At 35.8% G+C, this 22,373-nt stretch overlaps 1 protein-coding gene across 1 annotated transcript in view; it reads left to right on the top strand.

Annotated features, from left to right (window-relative positions):
* The window catches only part of wnk4a (WNK lysine deficient protein kinase 4a), a 66,877-nt gene that overhangs the window by 30,201 nt on the left and 14,303 nt on the right, over positions 1–22,373 (top strand). The window contains exons 3-12 of the mRNA XM_084434443.1: positions 3,172–3,344; positions 3,428–3,648; positions 4,134–4,291; positions 7,490–7,578; positions 9,231–9,450; positions 14,606–14,972; positions 17,080–17,231; positions 17,389–17,453; positions 18,680–18,815; positions 20,110–20,226. Of these exons, the coding sequence (XP_084290569.1) occupies positions 3,172–3,344; positions 3,428–3,648; positions 4,134–4,291; positions 7,490–7,578; positions 9,231–9,450; positions 14,606–14,972; positions 17,080–17,231; positions 17,389–17,453; positions 18,680–18,815; positions 20,110–20,226 (1,698 nt within the window). The remainder of the gene's footprint in view (positions 1–3,171; positions 3,345–3,427; positions 3,649–4,133; positions 4,292–7,489; positions 7,579–9,230; positions 9,451–14,605; positions 14,973–17,079; positions 17,232–17,388; positions 17,454–18,679; positions 18,816–20,109; positions 20,227–22,373) is intronic.

Raw genomic sequence — 22,373 nt, 5'->3', positions numbered from 1 at the left:
CTGTGCATTGGGTTATTTAAGCCTCTTCATTTACACCCATAATGTAATATCAAATTTAGTATTTAGTAACCAACAGTTAATTTTTTGTTAACCTTTTATCGTATGTCTTGGAGTATCGCAATAATATCGTATTGCGAGTTGTTCAGTATCGTGAAATGTATTGAATCGTGACATGAGCGTATCATTACACCCCTACGAATCAATAATTAATTCCCGAATTGCTTCCATTTTTCTTTAATCCTCCCACAGGGAAGAAATGCAAGTCTTTCCTCGGATGAGATTGTCTCAAATTATGCTCAAATGTTTTCAATAATTTTGTATAATTGAGATACTATTATTAGTTTTTTATTTTTATATTTTGTTTTCTTTTTCATTTCAGTTAAAGATTTAGTAATGTTTTTTTGTAATTTTTATTATTAGTTTTTTTTTTTAAATATGTCTAGTTTTTATTCATTTTTATTTCAGTTTTAGACTAAATGAACTAGAGAAATGTTTCCTTAGCAACTAGCTGAAATAAAATAAGTTATTTCATGGCCGTCGTTTATTTTATTTCAAGTAGCGATGTTTTGTTTTTATATGGTTTTAGTTTTCAGATATACAATGACTTAAATACACTTCTGAGCATTTGTTATATTTAAATCACACAATATTTAGATATTTTGGGGGGCATAAAATTAAATATGTCAGGGTGAAGCAACTGTCCTAAAATCATGAAGAAAAAAGACTCGTTAAAAGCATATTGAACAGAAAACCTTAAATAGTTTGGCATAATCTTTTATTATCATTCCTAAGCAATTGCACAGTCTTGTTAAAATATTACAAATTTTTGAAATAGATTGGCTGCCAAATCAAAGTCATGTAGTGCAACCAACATAAATGGAAAAAAAAAATAGCAGGAAATTATGTCATAGAGAAGACCTCTGTCAGTGACTGTGTACCAAGGTCAATAAGTCTCTTAAAATATCTAATAAGTTGACCTTTTTATGACATGACATGGATAGTTCTGGTTGTAAAATGGCACGTGGTAAAATTCCCCCAAAATTTTATTTCTGATTCTAAAAATTCAAGTTTTTGAAACTTGAAAATTGTATAAATGGTTTCTTTTTAAACCAAATGGAACCAACAATGAATCCAGAGCACATTTCTAAGAACTTGACACGGTACATGATTTATAGAGGTAGATTTTTTCCCCCATCTTTTTCTTGGACACTCTCATATGTCGTTCATCAAATTGTCTCATTTGTGTCTATTGTCATTTCTCCTAAGGAATCTAATGAGAAACATCTTTAAATACAGTGTTAAATGTAGATCTCGTCCTCCCTCTGCCTCTGTCCTGCATGTTTTTATATCTGGTCACTCGAGACATAAACACACACTACTTTTCCCAGAACTCATTGAATGTAGGATTCATGGTGCTTGAGCTGGTGTCTCTGAGGAGTTTTCCATCCTCCTCACGCGGCTGAGAGGCCCAGACCAGCTAAATCAAGCCTTTCATAACCACCAGAGGACAGAAATGGCCTTGTTGCCAAGTCATTGCTTGTTTGTAGTCCAGTTTTTCGAAAACCTATGTTTAGAATGGGATCTAATTATGTGACCAGGGGAAAAATGCTTATGTTACGCAGGGTGCTTCATGTAAATTTCTTGCGGTTGCAACTGTCTTGCCGGTTCTAATCTGTTTTAATAGTTTTTTAAACACTAATTACAGGTTGTTATCTGTCAGAATATGCAGTGAATCGTGCTTATTGAGGGATGATGTACGTAACGCTTATTGAGGGAAGAATTTACGACACTTGAAACCTAAACTTAAGTTTTTTTTTTTTATATATTCATCTTTCTTTAGTGTGTAATGTTGCAGTTTGAGTATGAAAAAGGTCTGTAAAGTTTCACAAAGTCCCTCCAGCGGGAGTTATTCTCTATATCACTGTCACTGTTTCTGAACTCCCTGAAACGCCTCCATTGTAGTCTTGAGTTTTCTTCCGGGGAACGAACACGTCACAATATTCCTCATTTAAATAATTCATATGCAGAATAAAGCGGCGGGGCCTGGTTGAGTTAGTTAGTAGTGTGTTGAAACTGCTGGTTATGGTAAGGGGCGGGACATTCCCAAACACGCTCGAAGAGCTTGACCAATCACAACACACTGATCCAGCCGACCAATCACAACACACTGGCCCAGCCGACGAATCAGAGCACAGTGTGATTTTCAGAAGGAGGGGCTTCATAGAGACAGGAACTAAACAGAGCGTTACCAGGGGGGCAATCCAGCACCCGAAAAGCGTACCATCCCCGGGGGGCCGCCATTGGCTAACAAGCCATCACCTGCTGTTAGCAATCCATTGACTCCCATTCATTTTGGCGTCACTTTGACAGCGAATAACTTCACATCTGAGGCGTTTAAAGACTCTATTTGTCCATTGTTTGTTTCTAAAGAAACACGACAATGTATAAAAGGCTCCATTACCTTGTATCTTACGTTATGGCCCTGTAGAAGCAGTTTTTGTAAAAGTAGGCTAACGATTGCGTCATAACCACGCGACTCTCTGGAAATTACCGTATAGACAGGAGGAGAAGCTCGCAGTCAATCGGGGGGACGTGGAGGCATAAAGTCAAGGGAGAAGCCCATAGAGAGTCATAAAGTTGCTCCTGCTCCTAGCTCATGGACAGCTCCTACTCGCGCTCTCCGTCTCTGCAAGATTCGGAAGGGAATGATTCAGATTTCTCTTGGCACAGCTACTAGAAGACTTACAACTGTTGTAAGGTTGCTCACGTCACATCTACGTCATCAAGCTCAGTTTGAGTCTGCGCAGTACGCTCAGCCATCAGGAAGTGAGGGCTTCTAATTTGCTTCAAGTCTATGGGGTCGATGTGTCCATTTCTTATACTGTCTATGAGCGTTACTGACAGACTGGGAAGAGAGGAGCTGCAACAATGGAGAATATGGGGAAAATATATAATTTTTAACATTCAAGCATGAAAACCTATTCTAGTAGAGCCCAGCAACAAAATCAAGACTTTGTAAAAGGGTATAATAGGTCCTCTTTAAGACCGTTTAAGTCAGTAGTTCTCAGTCATTAGATTTTTTTACTTTAAACTTTCCGTGAAGTGTCCACTTGTTGTACACTGAAGAATCATTATTCTTTCTGTTTCTTTTTGTTTTTCTACTCTTTACAGACTCGCAAACTGACCAAAGTGGAGCGGCAGCGCTTCAGTGAAGAGGTTGAAATGCTCAAGGGTCTTCAGCACCCAAACATTGTGCGCTTTTATGACTCCTGGAAGTCCACTGTGAAAGGTCACAAGTGCATCCTGCTGGTCACCGAGCTCATGACTTCTGGCACTCTCAAAACGTGAGTTTGTCCTTCATCTCACAATCTCATATCTCTTTGTTTTGCTGCTGAGGTAAACATTGTTATGCTTGCCAATTTCCTAGGTATCTGAAGCGTTTTAAAGAGATGAAACCAAAGCTCTTACAGAGGTGGAGTCGTCAGATCCTTAAAGGACTTCACTTCCTGCACACTCGCGCCCCTCCCATCATTCACAGGGACTTGAAGTGTGACAATATCTTCATCACAGGGCCCACCGGGAGCGTGAAGATCGGGGACCTTGGCCTGGCCACACTCAAGAGGGCAAGCTTTGCAAAGAGTGTAATAGGTAAGTCATTGGAAACTACTGTAGTTTCTCAGTAATGATTTATCTAACATCTTCTGAGATCTTCAACCTCATTATGTTTCAAGTATTAAATTCTATATTTGAAGTTTTCACCTTTAGCCACTATAATAACTTAAAAAATACCATCCTCCCATTGCTTCCTGTCTCTTCTTGACTGTCATATCAAGTAAAGGCAATTACAAAGTGCACTTTTTAAAAGTGTTAAGAAACATAGTCAAGAATATGTACGCTCTTTAAGAGCTTGTTAGTTGCACACAGTTTTTTAATATACTGTACTTTTAAGATTTAAGTAGCCTACACATTCAATACAATTAAGCACACTTCTCTTTCACAAGGGTTCTGAGTGATTACCATATGGTGGTATTTACATGGTACTTCAAGGTAACTGTGGTATTCCCAAAAACACAGTATTACTATGGTACCTTTTTGTTAGTGACTTCTGAGCGTTCTCATATTGTGTTTAACAGGAACTCCAGAGTTCATGGCTCCAGAAATGTATGAGGAGAAGTACGACGAGGCGGTGGACGTCTACGCATTTGGCATGTGCATCTTGGAGATGACCACATCAGAATACCCATACTCAGAGTGCCAAAACGCGGCCCAGATTTACCGCAAAGTTACCAGCGTGAGTTTCAACCTGCTTGTATTATAAATATATGTAATCCCTTTATTAATTACTCAATAATTTAATAATTTAGGGGTTTGTCTTAGGAAATATTGATACACTACTGTTCAAAAGTTTGGGGCGAGTACGATTTTATTTATTTTTTAAGAAAGAAATGAATACTTTTATTCAGCAAGGATGCATTACATTGATCAAAAGTGACAATAAAGACATTTGTAATGTTGAAAAATATTTCTATTTCAAATAAATGCTGTTTTTGCACTTTCCGTTCATCAAAGAATCCTGAGAAAAAGAAAAAAAAAATCACAAAATTAACCAGCACAACTGTTTTCAACATTGATAATAATACATGTTTCTTGAGCAGCAAATCAGCATATTAGAATGGTTTCTGACAGATCATGTGACTGAGGAATAAATTACATTTTAAAATATATTCACGTAGAAACCGTCACATTCACAATATTATTGTTTTTACTGTATTTCTGACCAAATAAATGCAACTTTAGTCAACATTAAAAAATGTACCAACCACAAACTTTTGAACGGTGGCGTATGTTATTAATTGTGACATTGCTTTGAAATAGGTCTTATTATCATGCAGATGTGCTGCTTGCATTATTTTGCATAAGAATATGTCTGTCCATTCAGTATGTCCTAGTTCAGTCTCTCACACAGACAGCTCTGAGAACTTAAACCCAGCATGACAAGCGCAGTAAACATCCTCTCTTTATTCCCTTCTTTCCTTGTCTTCCTGCATGTCCTCGTTTCCTAAAGAGCTTGCTGTGTGTCATCTTTGAGCAGTGGTTTAAGACTCATGCTTCGGTTTGATTAGAGCTTCAGGCAGAGTTTGGAAAACCCCCTGCTGTCTGTATCCTGTTTGCAAAAGCCCAGGACTCGTCTCACTCCGTATCATTTGAGAAAGGCCCTACAGGTCACATGTGGACACAGAGAGGTCGACTCCGGTCCTATAACTTGTTGATTCAGTATATTCACTTGTCTGCCCCTTATTGCATTTGGAAAACTTTACCTCTAAATTACATCAACATGTTTACGTCATGGCTCAAATGTCTCCTTGTAATTGATGTAATGTAAACCAATTTATTCAATAGAAAAACTTTTCTTAATATAACAGTTCAAATAAGGGAGACTTATTAAAGTTAGATTCACTTATAGTTTGATGTTTTGAAGTCACGGTTCGGTACAGCGGGGGTTCGAAAACTAAACACAAAACTGCTTCTTCTTTTTTCTTTTCTTTAAGTAAACTGTGTGTTTTTAACAAATGTGTTTCATTTTTTTTAATTATAATTACAATTTTCTATCTTAGCTATTGCTGTAAACTATATGGGGAGCCCTTAATTACACATAACTATAATATTAAAGGTTACAATTAACAACAGAGCCCAAATTATTAAATTCAGTTGCTATTCATTTTTAGATATAATAATCAACACAAAAAAAAGTACTGTAAATTGCACATAAGGCAGGTTTTGCATTAACTTCTAAATCTAATTATAAAGTTAATTTTCTACACCAATTCATTTTTACACAGTAATAAGTTGTTTTCATAACCATTTTAATTAAACATGCATTAAACAATTACTAACAGGTTAAGTAAATATAATGAATAGGCTAATATAGTGCATGTGAAACGCTTCTCTCTAGAGCTCATTTCTCTAGCGAACTCTTCTGCTGTCGACACTAAATGCCTGAGGTAAATGTAATGCTACATGAGATATTATTCTCAAGCTGTTTTATTGATATCTTTTCGCAGTTGAAACACTGGTTGAGATGTGTAAACATATCAATCAATCGCCTCTTCATCTTCTGCACTTTTCACTGGTAGCAAACAGCGTTGCATTGTCGCGTGCGCCCCCTTCTGGATTGGAGTGTGGATCGCCTGTGACTGAATGTATTCGTCGTGCGAATGCATGCACCGAACCGTGACGTATGTACCGTACGGTTCGGGATGAATACATGTACCAATAAAAGTATTTTTTACCTGCAACAACAACCTTTAGTGGATTAAGACATGTTGTACTTCAACAGGCTTTCAGTAATGTTTTGATTTTGCTTGTCAGAAAACAAGTTTATGATGTTTTTAAACTAATAGCTAAACTTTACGCGGATGACGCCAGTGGTTTTGGTTTATAGGTGTGTTAAATAACGTGTCTTGAAAGAACGAAACAAAGCCTGCTCTGAAAAGGTTGTTGAGTGTTAATGACAAAGCCAAGGAGCGCACCGAGGTGTAAACGCAACAGGCACTCATCCAAAACTCCTGTGAACTCCATGCTTTATGCAGCTCATGCTCCACAAATATTACACGAGTCCACTGGGAAAGTGACCTACTCCAGCTGTAATTCAGCCCTCAGCTGTAAATCTTTGAAATGTAACAGTATAACTTCACATTATTGAAGACTTTTGTGTAGTCGGAGTAACTCAAATGTGACAAATAACATGTGTGAACCGTTGTAGATCTTAAAATTATTACACCAGACATGTGTAAGTGTTGTGAAGAAATTAATATATCAGGGCTTTATTTAATTTTATCACTGGGTTCAAGAACAGATTAAGGTAAAAGAGATTTACATAGATGCTATTGTTAATCATTTACAAATGTTTTCAAAGTGTCTCATAGTACTGAAAGTTCAAAAAATTTAATATTGCACAAAACATTTGCGAATAAAGCACCGTTTGCATCCGTGTTAGACGCTTCTGGGAGGTCATTATAGACAGACTTTGGCTCATGCATTTCAGAATGATCAAACCAACATTTGAGATGCTGTGCGATGCGATTGGTCCACTGGTTAGTCCAGTTATCCAATCACATCCACTGTGGCAAAGTCACATGAGTTTTTCTGCTGTGCATTAAGTTGCGCCTCAACTGAGTGCGTACGTTTTTATGTGCATCTTTATTATTTCTGTGCATCTTGGCATTTCCATCCAGTGTTTTTTATGCAATATCCCCAAATTCCCATAAAAATAGGTGGATGGAAGCCTAGCTATTGTCAGTAACAAATCAGCAACTTTTTCAAAACTATTTGCCTGTAGCTCTCATGCAACCCGCTGTGATTAGATTATTTGAAAGGGAATCATCTTATTAACATTTGAACATTAGATTAATGATTGGCATTATTAAAACTTATTAAGCCTCTTTGACTGATGTTTTTCTCAAACTTTTGACATTTCCGCTGTTTTCAGGGTATAAAGCCAGACAGTTTCTACAAGGTGAAAGTTCCAGAGTTAAAGGAAATCATTGAAGGCTGTATCCGCACGAACAAAGATGAAAGGTACTTTACTTCAGCTCAGCCTATTGATTTGATTTTACACTTTAAAAATGTTCTGTGATCCCAATCTGGCATAGAAACAAATATTCAATTCAATTCAATTCAATTCAAATGTATTTGTATAGCGCTTTTCACAATACATATTGTTTCAAAGCAGCTTTACAGAAAGTGCATTTCAGAAATGTACATAGAAAAATACAGTTAGTTAATCATGTATTAATTTAGGGCATAAACATATCGCCAGAATATGTTATACAGTATTCACTGGTTGTTGCCATTATGTGGAATTGTTCTGCAAAGTCACAGTCTTTAAGATGCTGCAAAATTGCATTCTACAGAGCTTGAGTTTTTAATAATAAAAAAAACATCTTAATGTCACAGGGTCAACAGTGATTTTAATGAAAACAAACTCAAAATAACAATCTTTGAGCTTTAAAAATTGAAATACAAACACAGACCAATGAAAGGAAACCAGAAACTGGTGTTGCGAATTAATCACAACTGTGAATCACCGTAGAAACTAATGCAAACAGAGGAAACAAAACTGACACTTAAATTATAACTAATAATATATCCACAATGTTAAGATATTTATCTACTCCACTTTCCAACAACTTTGCAAACCATGTAGCTTAGCCTTTTAAACTTGTATTCTTTGTATTGAGCCGAATATGAATTATATTGATAATTATATTTCAATGTTTAAAATCATTCAAACGACTTTTTGTTGTATGAATTTAGAAGGCATGCATCAGGGGTCGTTACTAAACTAAAACTATTACACACATTTTTTTTTTATAAAACTAAAAGTTTTTACTAAAACTAAAGCTAAAATAAAACATGAAATATAATAGTACAAAATTAAAAAATATTGCTTTGGCAACTAACTGAAATAAGTTTAAATAGCACTAAAATTACTAACTGTAAATAAATAAAAACTAAAATCGAACTAATAATAATAATAATAATAAATAGTAAATAGTAATAATAAAAACCTAAATAGAATTTTTTTTTTTTTTTATTATAAAAAATTATAAAAGCACAAGAATAACAAAAAAAAATGGTACTATACGGTTATCCGGACCACATGTGATGACCTACCCCAACCCCGCCCCTAAACCTACCCGTCACTGGGGTTACGACCAACCAAGAGCGGTTGTGGTCAACGTGTGGTCAGGTGTGGTCCGGATAACCGTATAGTACCAAAACATTTTATAAATTTTTTATTTAAATGAAAAGGAAAATAAAAATAAAAATAAAATAAAACAAAGATTATTGGAGAATGTTTTACAAGAAAAGTTGTACTTTTTTGTAATTATTTGTAACATTTAGTAACAGTTTCTGAGTGGAAACGGTTCCTACACCCACTTTTATATAAAAGTATCACAAAAACACTTTTTGCATTTTGCAATTTGCTTTTTCACCTGCGTATGAATTGTGAAGCGTGAAGTCTAGTGCGACTGCACCTTTATGCCAAAATAATTTGAATAATTTAATCATTATTATGCTTAAATAATTGAAAACAGGTGCACATAACCTATATTTTTTCAAATACAACATTATTCACAAAACAGGTTTAGCTATTAAATGACATCTATTTCAGCGTGGTTTTATACATCGAGTTTGTGTGGATTCATATCAATCTCTCTGGCCAGATACACCATCCAGGACCTGCTGGAGCACACGTTCTTCCAGGAGGACAACGGCGTTCACGTTGAGTTGGCTGAGGAAGATGATATGGTCAAATCCAGCCTGAAGCTCTGGCTTCGCATGGACGACACCAAGAAGCTCCACGGAAAGTACAAGGACAACAACGCCATCGAGTTCCTGTTTGAGCTTTACAAAGACGTGCCAGAGGAGGTGGCACAGGAGATGGTGAGCTTCACACATAATCTCATGTCCCACTGTGGTGTCTCACTGTCAGCTTTTAATATGTTTTATGAAGGGATCCTAGGTGTGGTTACATTCCTCAGCTACTATGACTCACTGGTTTAGTGTCACTTTAAACACTAAACCCAGATATTCCCCTCAGGGATCAACAAAGCATTTGTGTTCACAGATGTACGTTAATATGTGGGCTGAGCTTCCTGCAGAGATCTGCAACAATGGTCCTGAAGCTTTGATATTCACAGAGCTATTAAAGGGTTAGTTCACCCAAAAATTCTGTCAATAATTACTCTCACTCATGTTGTTCCAACCCCGTAAGACTTTCGTTCATCTTCGGAACACAAATTAAGATATTTAAGAGCTGTCTCACTTAATCGATATCTGCCATCCCAGAAAAGTTAGTAAAGGCATCGTTAAAATAGTCCAAGTGACTACAGTGGCTCAACCTTAAGTTTATCAAGCGAAGAGAATACTTTTTAAAAAAATACCCCAAAATATTAGAACCTTTGTGTGTGTGCACTTTATTTTACAATGTCATTGTTACATGTCACATGTACTTATTTTAGTAATAACAGTTAATTATCTATAATTATGTGCAACTAACCCAAAACCAAACCCAATAGCAAGTAAATGTTGTTAAAACTATATTACTCAGTACTTTATATTACTTTATAATTACACTGTAACAATGACACCTTTAAATCAAGTGTAACCAAATATTAACTTGGTAACTATTATTTAAATTAATAAATACATTTAAATAATTAAACCAATTAAATGATAATTTAATAATTAAGTAAATAATACATTGAAACGGCATGCAGCCTTCAAATATGAGTAAATATTGCATTCAAATGACCAAATGAAAAGTTGTGTAATAGAGCAGGGGGCAAGTTTATACACTACAGATTTTATTTTATTTTAGTATAATTAATATAATATAAATATAATTAATTATTTAATTTTACTTTGGACTCAAATATAAAGCATGTTTTATAATATAAAATATTATATATTTTTATAATATTTATAATATAAAAGTTTTATAATATAAAATATTTAAAATATAAAGCAAATGTTCTTGACAGCTTTTATAAGATTCACCTTTCGAAGGACCAAACCTGCAGAAATTAAAAATAGATAGATAGATCTCCCGTGTTTCACACCCATCTCCCGCCCCCCCTCCCGTTTTGTTATTTCTCCCGTGAAACTCTCGTAATTTGTATGGCCCAAACGTCGTTATATGAATAATCACATCAGTATATTATTCCAAGGTTGTCCAGTTGCCAGATCTTGTATGAAACCCATCCTACTCGCGCAATCAACACATCATACAAATTTCAACCCATTTGTGAGCTCAACCTGGCAACCTACAACCCAGTTGTGCCGTCGATATCTGCGCAGGTAGTAGACGCGGGAAGTTGAATAAGTGTTACTGGTAGAAATGGGAAAAGACTCAGTGGTAAGTAATAGTGGTGGGCGATACTGCAAATTTCGGTATCGATCCGATACCAAGTAAATACAGGGCCAGTATCGCAGATATCGATACCGATACCAATACTTCTTCATTTTAAAAGCATGCACTTGAACTTGTATGCACTTTCCTGTGCTAGAGCAGTGTGTCATGATTTATGAGGTGAATGCATCATTAATATGCTAAATCTGAATACGTTTTCATGACTACTAAATATTTTGTGATTTGTGCTCTCAACTCGCCTGTAATTAGTCAGTGACTTTTACAAAACTACCCTAATTATAGTACTAGCCTACTACTAGCCTACTAGTACTAGCCTACTGTTCAAAAGTTTGGGGTCTGTAAGATTTTTAATTCTCTTCTGCATTTTTTTTTATCAAAAATACAGTAAAAACTGTAATATTACAATTTAAAATAGGCTATCTGTTTTCAATGTCATACTAAACTGTAATTTATTCATGTGATCAAAGCTGAATTTTCGGCATCATTACTCCAGTCTGATAATTCATTTTAATATGCTGATTTGCTGTTCAGGAAACATTTCTTATTATTATCAATGTTGAAAACAGTTTCATATTTTTGTGGAAACCATGATACATTTTATGCAGAATTATTTGATGAACAAAGTTGAGAGAACAGCATTTATATGAAGTAGATTTTTTTTTTAACAGTGAAAAACCCTTGACTGTCACTTTTGATCAGTTTAATGCATCGATCCTTGTTGAAAAAAAATATTAATTTCAATAAAAAAATCTTACTGACGTCAACATTTTGAACCGTACACTTTTGATTTGTTTATTGCGAAATAACTCCAGATTGTTTCTCTGTCATCTAAGCAAGGCTTCGTTTCCCAAACGCACTGTGCCTGTGAGCTCAGCGAAGCACCAGCATCGAACACTCTCTGTGATTGATTGGTTTCGTCTTGTATCCAGATAGGAGAAAAAGTTCTATCCTACACAATTATCTGCTAACATTTGCTTATTTTTCCACTTAGAAGCTTATTTTACGCACTGAATTGCGTGCTAAATTAATAAAAAAATTACTGGTAAAAAACACACATTTGGATCGATATTTTTATGTGAGGATCGATCCTTTTCGATACCACGTCAGTACCGAAAGTATCGATACTTCAGGATCGATCCGCCCACCCCTAGTAAGTAAATATTTAACGCAATTAACGCAGCATCCATTTTTTTCTGTCATCATTTGGCTGCATGGCGTTACATTATATGATGCGCTTTTATTCTTGCTAATGCTTTTAAACCATTCAAGCCATATCTTACTTATTTTATAAAACTTTAAAAGCGAAAAGCACATCACTCATTCCCGGGAATACATTTGACATCGCAGCGTGACCTTGACGGAAATAAATATCCTACGCCAAAAGTACCAGAGAAAAAGTCTCAGCTGTGCTCAGATCTGTACACCGTACAGTTGCTTTGGTTTTTCAATCCGTACCCGTTTCGCCCCCGTGGCTCAAAAGGGACACAACAAAAACAGGGACACACGAGAAAGCCAAAACAGAATGCAGAATTTATTAGCAAAATAGAACTATACAGAAAAAGAAAAAACTACGTACAAGGTAACAGTGAACAAATTCATAATCCGTGCACGCTTTCGCAATCGTTGTTTTGTAAATCGTTCTTTCGCAGTAGTTGTTTGTAATATTCAGTTCCTGTGAAAAATTGTGAAATACTGTTCCAATAGGTGAAGTGACACAACAATATGCTGACTGATTCCATAACAATATTTGGATGTAATATTCAGTTCCAGTGACAATCTGTTCCAGTTAATGGAGTATACACAGGTGATGTGTAATATTCAGTACCGGTAAACTCCACCCGCTGGAACAGTTTCTTACAGTAAGTGAATATCACACAACATCACCTGTTCAGTTTTGCAAACTGTACTCACAGATTTGTGGCCTATACCTTCTGTTTTTCTGTATATTGATTTATTGTGTATTGTTAAGATGAATACAACTGTCTTAACTGAATTTTTCTATGATTTGGCGATGGGGTGTGTGATGTACAGATGACATGAAACCGCATGTGGTTGAACTGAAACCCCCCCAGGTCTCCCGTATTTTGGTACCCAAATGTTGACGGGTATGATATAATCCTAAATGTATTTTTATATCATTTATTAATGTCTGTTTTGTATTCTTTTAAACTTTAAAGAATTTGTCTTTCATTTATTTTGTTCATTTATTTTTGTATTTGTCTATGTATGCGTTCATTTATTTTTATTTTTATTTATTTATTTATGAATACATTTTTTGCTCTTTTCCTTGTGCAACATGCAACATGTAATTGAGGGAGGGCTCTCAAAGCCCACTTACATTTATTTTTTTACTTACTTACTTATTTACTTATACTTTCTACAGGTTTGGTCCAACCTGCTTAAGCTTCAGTGTCTTTCATTATCTGTTTTGACTTTCCAGAACTGACCTTCACATTGTTGGTAATTTCCAACAATCTGTCCTCATTCAGTGTCGATTGCTTTACTCTTCCTGTGTCAGTAATGTGGGGACGCCACTGAACTCTTGACCTTCGTAGAGCACAACGTTTCAAACACACCTGTATCTACTGGCAGGCTTTTTCTTGACATAGTGGGACATGACCCTCGCCATTCCCTTCAGCTTAAAGACGAGGCCTGTGTATTGTAACCCTGCTGTGTGTTGCATAACAGTTTCAAGGGCAGAACTTTTTAATCATCGGCGTGGAAATGTGAGAGCGGGGCCAAAGGAGGAAGAGGGTCACATGACCGGCGATAGAACCGCCTCAAGACCGTGTTGTGAAACTGGAGCCTTTCTCTTGTCCAGACGCTTTATTAGGCCAGGCGGTCACAATCCTTCTTTTATCACTCATCAGGTCTGCTTTTCATCAAGAGCAAATTTATCGTCAAATCACATCGACAGAGGGTTACCATGTAATTTGACTAGCTGATGTGGTGATAGAGACTTCAGAGCAACATTAGCCAACATTATTTCAGTGGAAACACACTGTTCCAAAGTTGGGTGAAAGGTTATTGAGATCTCCATTGCGGAGCCATTTTCATCAACTTTATGCCAAGCAAAATTTAGCTTTAGATCGGCAAAGAATGCAAAATTTGTCCATAACAAGACACCGTATTTCAAACTCGCATGCCACATTAGGTGCTACAGGCAAAAGCAGCTTATTTCAGACTACTTACACTTTATATAGTTGTGTCTGTAAAATTCAATAACAATACATATCTGTAAAGTCCGTTTTCAGTCAGAAATCTCCACTTCAGCTGCTTCACACACAACAAACTCTACATTTTTATTCCCATCTTTATTCTGAAAGCTTTTAGAGATTGGTTTGTTAATATATCATTTTATTTCAGTTGATGTTTGTAAAATAAAAGATAGATCCAAAATCCTCTTTATAAAAACCTTTAATCTGTCAAGAAAATGAAACAAGAATTTTGAACCTGGCTTTAGATTTCTGCTCTGGAAATGTATGCAAACGAGTGCATATTTAATTAGATAATGCACATTTGCATATTTAAACAACATTTGGGAAAACTTGTAATACAAAACAATTGTTGTAATGTAGTTTGATTGATCAACTGTTGAATTTGATTCATACCATATGTTGTGTTGCACTTCCTAAAAAAGTTTTATCAAACGCCTGTCTTTGCCAGGTGATTCTGGGGTTTGTATGCGAGGTGGACTACAAGCTGGTGGCCAAGGCCATGCGAGACCGTGTGACGGCCATCAAGCGCCAGCGGGAAAAACATCGCCGGCTAGCAGAGGAGCAGCAGCAGCAGAAGAAGAAGAAGGAGGAAATTATTGAGGAAGAGCCTGAGCTGTCATCGCCCAAATCCACCATTCAAATGCCTGAAAACCCCGCCCCCTTTCCTGTGCAGGCCCCGCCCACTCCTGGAATCCCTGAACCTGTTAGTGGCTCATCGGATTCTGGGATTATCGGGAGCTTCCCACCAGAGCCAGAGGAACCGGAGGCCGATCAACACTTCCACATCCACCATGCAAGCTGCTCCTCAACAACTTGTAAGCACTAGATCTTCGTTTCATCATGTTTATGTGATTATACAGTAGTAATAGTGTACCGATACATCAATCAGATGGATATATTCTTGGTTCATTATTGGCCATTGAAAACCCCACATTGATAAACCTCTATTTTAGATGTCTGTTCGCTCCCCTGCACAGGTTCAAGACGTCCAGTAAGCCTCACATAAACTACACTGTGCAGTGCCCTATATTTTCCTCAATGTTTCTTTCACGGCGTGTTAAGAGCAGTGGCTCTCCGAGACCCGAGAACAGCGCGGCACAGTCAACCGACTCCACAAATAAACTCTTTTTAATAGCCAGTGTGTGTGTGCTTATCGGGGAGGGTGAGGGGGTCGGGTACAGTTAGCAACTTATGCAGTTTGACACACTTTTGGAGTGGAAACTATAGAGGAAGGGCACTGTAATATGAAGCACTAGATTTACCGCATTTTTATTAACTGTAATATTCCTGCATCATGTGCATGTCTTCTCTAGGTTGATGTGTTAATAGTGAGCCATGGTTATTATAGTTAACTAAAACGAAAACCATAAATATAATTTCCGTAACTGAAATAAAATAAAATATAAAAAAACTTAAACTTATTTTATTTCAGCTAGAAACACACTGCAGTGCTATTTTAGTATTGAGATTTTATTACATTTTGAATGAGCTTTTTTCTGTTTTGTATTTTTTTATGTCTGTTTCTCATTTCTCTTTTTCATTTAGTTTAACTTGTTGTATTGAAATAACTACAACTAAAATAAAATGAATAAATGGTAACACTTTAGTTTGGGGTCCAGTTCTCCATATTAACTAGTTACTTAGATATTATTAACATGCGTATTACTACGATATTGACTGTTTATTAGTACTTATAAAGCACATATTAATATTTATGGTCATCATTCTACATGACCATATTCTACATCCCTTAATCACCCAATACCTAAACTTAACAACTACCTTACTAACTATTAATAAACAGTAATTAGGAGTTTATTGAGGCAAAAGTAGTAGTTAATAGTGAGAATTGGACCATAAACTAAAGTGTGACCGAATAAAAAACTAAACTAAACTAAAACTAAAAGAAAAAAGACAAAAAAAGACAAAAACACAATTAAATTACTAAAACTAACTAAAATTAGCATTTCTCATTTTCATTTGGTTTGACTAAAATAACCCCGGACATGACATGCAGTAAAAAATGTGTATATCGTGGCCACAAATTAACTAACCGTTCCCCCGACTAACTAAAACATCAGCACGTTTTTTGTTTTAGATTTATTTTTGGTGTTTTTTGCCTTTTTATTAGGATAGGACAGTAGCTAGACAGGAAGTGAGGTGGGAGAGAGAGGGGGGGACAGAATCGGGAAAGGTCCACGAGCCGGGACTCGAACTCGGGTCGCCCGAAGCACAACAGCACTACTATCGGCGCCGACTGCACGGTTTACTAATTCGTTCCGTTGTTTCAATTAAATCATGCGCACATTATAATTCGTTCCCTCGATTTAGCCAAACAAAAATGAGGGAATAAATTAGTACAATGTGGTAACAATTTCGGGGAACTTAATATAGTGCTTGATTTAGTAAAATAATAGAACAAATTATTATATCGTGCCCACGATTTACTTAAAACGAGGGAACAAATTAATAAAACGTGGCCACTATTTACTAAAACTAGAGAAGAATTCTTAACTCGTGGCCATGATATATATATATATATATATATATATTTGTCTGCATGCCATGTGCAGGGCTCCGTAAAAACTGAAATAAAATGAACAAAATTCTATACAGACATATTTATAGTCTTTTTTTAATGAATTCAAAATCTCAATGATACTAAAATAGTTAGTTAGGCGCCGACGTTTTGCCATGCTGTTTTCGATATTTTTTATAATTATTCTTAATATTTTATATAGAAATAAATAGTGCGTTTAGAGGTGAATATTGTCCGCTAGCATGAAATCCCCTCAAAATACAATAACACACATTTTGAAATAAAATATAGTACTTTCATTGCATAAAAAAGCGTATCGTCTTTGGTCTGTTTTGAGGTATTACCAGAAGGTTAACAGACTGTCTGATTCTGTGTTTCTCCAGCTGACTGTGAGACTGATGGCGATCTCAGCCCCTCTGGTTTACAGGATGGTCCCGAGGCTTCAAATATCAACATCAGCTGCTCTCCACAGGCCACGCCCACAGAAGCCACGCCCATCACCACTCCACCAATCCCAGCTCTCCGTTTCCCCTCAGTGAGTATATAATGACAAAATTGGCCTCACTTAATGACGAGTTAAACGTGCCATTTAAACTCAATTTACGCAATTTACCATTGCAGGAAGTCATAATGAACTTGCTTCTTTGATGTTCATTGTTAAGCACTTCATGTATCCCTTAATCTCCTCTCAGAGTATTGCCGTGTCGACTAAAACAGAGAGAGGACCTCCTAGCCCTTTCTCCTCACCTGTGGACAGGTAAAAACCTGCTTTCTTGATCAATAGCATCTGTGCCATATTAAAAACATCCATATGACACACAGAACTTCGAGGTTTGTGTTTTACTTTAGTGCCAGATGTACTGATGGCTTTGTGCTCAGTAGGGTCCATGTTTTCACATGGAGTCCATCCCCTCCTCTCATCTTTCGTAACAGTGCACATTCTCTACGTCCTATAGGATCCTGTTTATTCACCACAGGGCTCTTGGATGCCGTCCCTAGCAAATGCCTGCCATTACAACATAGTTTTCCACTCATAAGAACTTCACGTTTCTCAGCAGGCAGAGATCTTTCAAAAGAGCCAGAGTCTGCCAAGCGGTAGGCTGGCTATAAACGGTTTTGTGGGCCTCGTAGGAAGCCCAGTGTTTGGATTAAACGGAGGCTTGTGTTGGTAAAAGACCTGAGAGACACAATTAGCTCATAGAAACAAGCTCAGAATGGACTCCACGTCCCAACAGGCCAAACTCGGCAAAGATAAAGCCAATTCAAATACTACGTCTGTCTAGTTCTTTCTCTGTAGCCGTTATATTGGATTTCCAGGAAACGGTGCAGTGAAAACTACATGTTTTGACAAAGTACGTGACAAATGGACATTCAATACAACTGAGCACACTTCTTCTTCACAAGGGTCCTCTGTGCTGGACATTACTGACACAATGCAAGCTGTGGGGTCAAAGGCTAAAAGAAGGACATACAAAAGTTTGTTTACTTCAGACTTGTAAAACCTAATACGAGGGAACACAGAGCACTCATGAAATGCACCATGTTCTCTTAAAAACCTAATATTAAACAAATAAGGGTGTTGAGATGGTGAGAGAGGGAAATTCCTTGGTGGTTTTCTTCATTTTGTGCTTATTGAACCGTTTTTATAGGCCCAGTTTAACTTCAGGTCTTCCAAACGCCCGTTTAATTAACATGATGTTCACTTTTGTACTTTTATAGGTTTACTTGGTTGTGCAATGTTAGCATAACATACTTAGTTTTAGCAAACGGTGGTGGGCGAGTTACACACAGAAGTTTAATACTTGTGGTTAGGTGTTTGTTTAAATCCCTTTACCCGAACTACAGTATGAGCAATAGCAAACATCTAGTAATGATAGCTGATAATGATGCACAGGTATTTTCCTGCAGCTTGGACTGTCATAGAATGCAAAATATAATGTTTTGTCCATTATCTGTCACGTAATTATCCTGATTATGTCACAGTTATGCTTCAGATGTGACCTCCGGCTTGAGCGATGGCTACGAGGGACAATCAGAGAGGGGGAGCAAGTCAGCGACCCGACGGACCGCAGCGAAACTGTTTAGGCGGAGAACGCGGTCCCGTCTGCGAATTACAGGGGTGAGAAAAAATCGGCATTTCATCCGGTCACGTATACATACTCCTAACTAATGGTGGACCGATTATGGCCTTTTTGGTGGCCATTGCTGATGCCCATATCTTAGAGAGCAGGGTGGCCAATAAAAAGTAGATAAATATGATCTTCAAATTTATCAAAATATTATATTTAATATTATATTTAAAATATTTCATTTTAAATATATTTGACATTATATTAACCAAATTAAATTTAGTTATAAATATAAACTATATAAAAGTTATAAATATAAATATTAAAACAATTATTCATTAAAAATAATATTATAATATAATTTTGACTATTTCATTTGTAAAGACAATAAATGCTGCAGTGATATTTACATTAATTTGACATTATATTCACTAAATTGAATAAATAGTAAAAAGATATGAAAAAATACAAATGAGGAAGTATAGCATTTGACTTTTTTTATTTCTAATAACTTTTTATTATTCATTTATTATAATAACTTAATGTATACAAATTATAATTGTATATTATACAAGTTTAATAAATTTGAAATTATTATTATTGTAATATTATAATATAATTATAATATAATTTTGACAGGTCTTGGCGCTGTCAAAATAAAAGTCCCCTTCCGACAGTTATGAGGCAAACAGAAAAAGTAGTGCCCAGGACTGGTAATTAAAAAATGCTAAATATCTGTGATATATCGGTCAACCATTACTCCTAACCACTGGCCAGTCCATTTCTGCACGTCTGTAAAACCATCAGATGATCAATAAATAATGTTTGCACGGCAAATGGTGATAACTTGCAATGATATTGCATGTGAATTTAAGATGTTTAGCAGTTGTCCATGTGTGATCGTTCTCTGTCTGGGTACGGGAAGATCCCCACATTTATTTCATGAGGAACCGTTTGGGATTGCATTGATTAGTGTTCAAAGGGCCAGAGAGATAAACTATAAACACACAGTCAAACACAATTAGCTCAGACCATGACTAATACACACTTGCACACGCACAAAGGGAATTTTCTCTTTATTTATCCTACTATGCATAAATAATTTGAATAATCTTGTTTACGCTGTTATTGAACTAAATTGCTCTTGCTACAGCTGCTTTGCAGCAGAGTTTGAATTTGTCTCATGTTTGATGAAGTTTTCGTGATTAATTCTGTTACTTTCCTGTTTATTACTGTGAAGCTGCTTTGAAACGATGGCTGTATCAATAACATGAATGTCTGGTAATATGCACACAGACACATTTGTATTTTCCGTGACAATGATGTGTGTGTTGTTCCCCACAGCTGTCTGATAAAGTAGATCGGGTGGTTGAGTGTCAGCTACAGACTCATAATGATAAGATGGTCACCTTCAAATTTGACCTGGATGGCGACAACCCTGAGGACATCGCTGCGGTAATGGTAGGTGCCTAACTTCTTAAAATGCACACATTGACACATTGTCTTTTCTTCCCTCTGCTGTGTCACTGCATAATAACCTACATGTTTATGTGCATGTGTTTGGGTCGCACTCAGGAAAAGTACCATTGCATGTTTATTTGTTGAATGTTTTATTTCAGAAAGTTACAGCTGAACTTTCAAACTAATCATATTTAGTTGAAAAGTATCAGAGTAACCCCAATATTCAGATCAGTGGACATAAAAAAATCAATAGCAATGGACCCTTTTCACAGATTGTAATGATGAGTTTTCATAGCTATTAACATTGTAAATCTATTTTTTCTTTTTTATATAAATATATATATATATATATATATATAATTTTTTTATTATTATCATTTAATGTACGTTTCTAACACAATACTTTGTGTTAAATTATCTTGCCATTACATTTCAGAAAACTAGTTACTTCTTTTGACATCTTTCCCTCTTCTGACCAGCTTAATCGATTTATTTTAAAGCAATACAACTGTTTTAACACTGATAATAATCAGAAATGTTTCTTGAGCATCAAATCATCATATTAGAATGATTTCTGAAGGATCATGTGACACTGAAGACTGGAGTAATGATGCTGAAAATTCAGCTTTGATCACAGGAATTAATTACATTTTACTATATATTTACATAGAAAACAATTACTTTAAATTGTACAAATATTTAGCAATATTACAGTTTTTACTGTAACTTTTTTAATAAATGTTGAAATGAATGTTAACTATGATTAATGTTTTAGATTTTTTTTTTTTTATAGTTCATGCTAACTAACAATAGTTAACTCTTTAATAAAAACTGCCACACATTACCAAAATGAAATGTCAAACCCATCAAGCGAAGCTGACACGACTGTGAAGCTTTGGGGGTGTTGATGGACTCCATCTGCTATATTTGTGTTTTGATCATCGTTCTGAATCAGATCCAGTCTTTGACAATAACACGATTTTCTCAGCTCAGTGTGTTTATTTTTTATTTTTATGTAACTCACCCACATTCAAGTGCTGATAAAAAAAGATTGAATGAAGCTAGTATAAAATGCTTTTTTACCAGAGCTGTTTTTTCTTTTGATATTTTGCATGTTCAGTTATTCACACAACAATATATTCTGTGCCATAGAATTTTTTTCTAAATACAACCTTATTGTAAAGTGTTATCACATTTTTAAAACTTTTATTTATTTCATTGAAGAGCACAAAACATGATAGACATAAACATTCTAACATTTTACTATTATTGTTGTACATTTCAGAGATATTTTGATATTTAATCTGACCAGATCACCAACTGTTTCAAACATCTGGTTCTGTTTGTCCCTCATTATAAGATGGAGGAGAGCGGTTGCATTTCTTCTTTTTTTCTCTTTTTTTCTTTTTTCTTTTTATGATTCACCCCCAAAACGTATAAAATGGTATTGGCTATTTATACTTTGTAAATAAAATGTCAGGATGAAATCAAAATTCACCCTATCTATTTTCTAAATGCATGTTATTGATCGTATTGTGAACAATTACGTCTGTAGGTACTACTAACTATAAGTAACTTTGCAACTACATGTCAACTAGCAGTCATTAGAGTATCAGTAGACTGTCTGCTTGATATCTGCTAACACTTTATTTTGATGCTCCCTCAACAGACTCACTACTGACTATAAGTAACTTTGCAAGTACATGTCAACTTATTCTACTAACCCTAACCCTAACACTCTACTAATATTGTACTGAGAGTTAGTTGCAAAGTTACTTATTATACTTATAACGGACACGTCACAATATTCCTAATTTAAATCAATTTAAAGCCTGGTTGAGTTAGTAGTGTGTTGAAACTCATGGTTATGGTAAGGGGCGGGACATTCCCAAACACGTTCGAAGCGCTCGACCAATCACAACACACTGGCCCAGTCGACCAATCAGAGCACAGTGTGCTTTTCAGAAGGAGGGGCTTCATAGAGACAGGAACTAAACAGAGCGTTACTGACAGACTGGGAAGAGAGGAGCTGCAACAATGGAGAATATGGGAAAATAATAATGAAACCTATTCTAGTAGAGCCCAAAAAAACTAAATCAAGATTTTGAAAAAGGCCATAATAGGTCCAATAAATTTGAGTTGAAGGA

Source organism: Rutilus rutilus, assembly GCF_951802725.1.
Source record: "Rutilus rutilus genome assembly, chromosome: 16".
NCBI classification, from domain to species: domain Eukaryota; kingdom Metazoa; phylum Chordata; class Actinopteri; order Cypriniformes; family Leuciscidae; genus Rutilus; species Rutilus rutilus.
The sequence above is the reverse complement of the archived record's forward strand: the minus strand, read 5'-3'. Positions and strand labels throughout refer to the sequence as shown.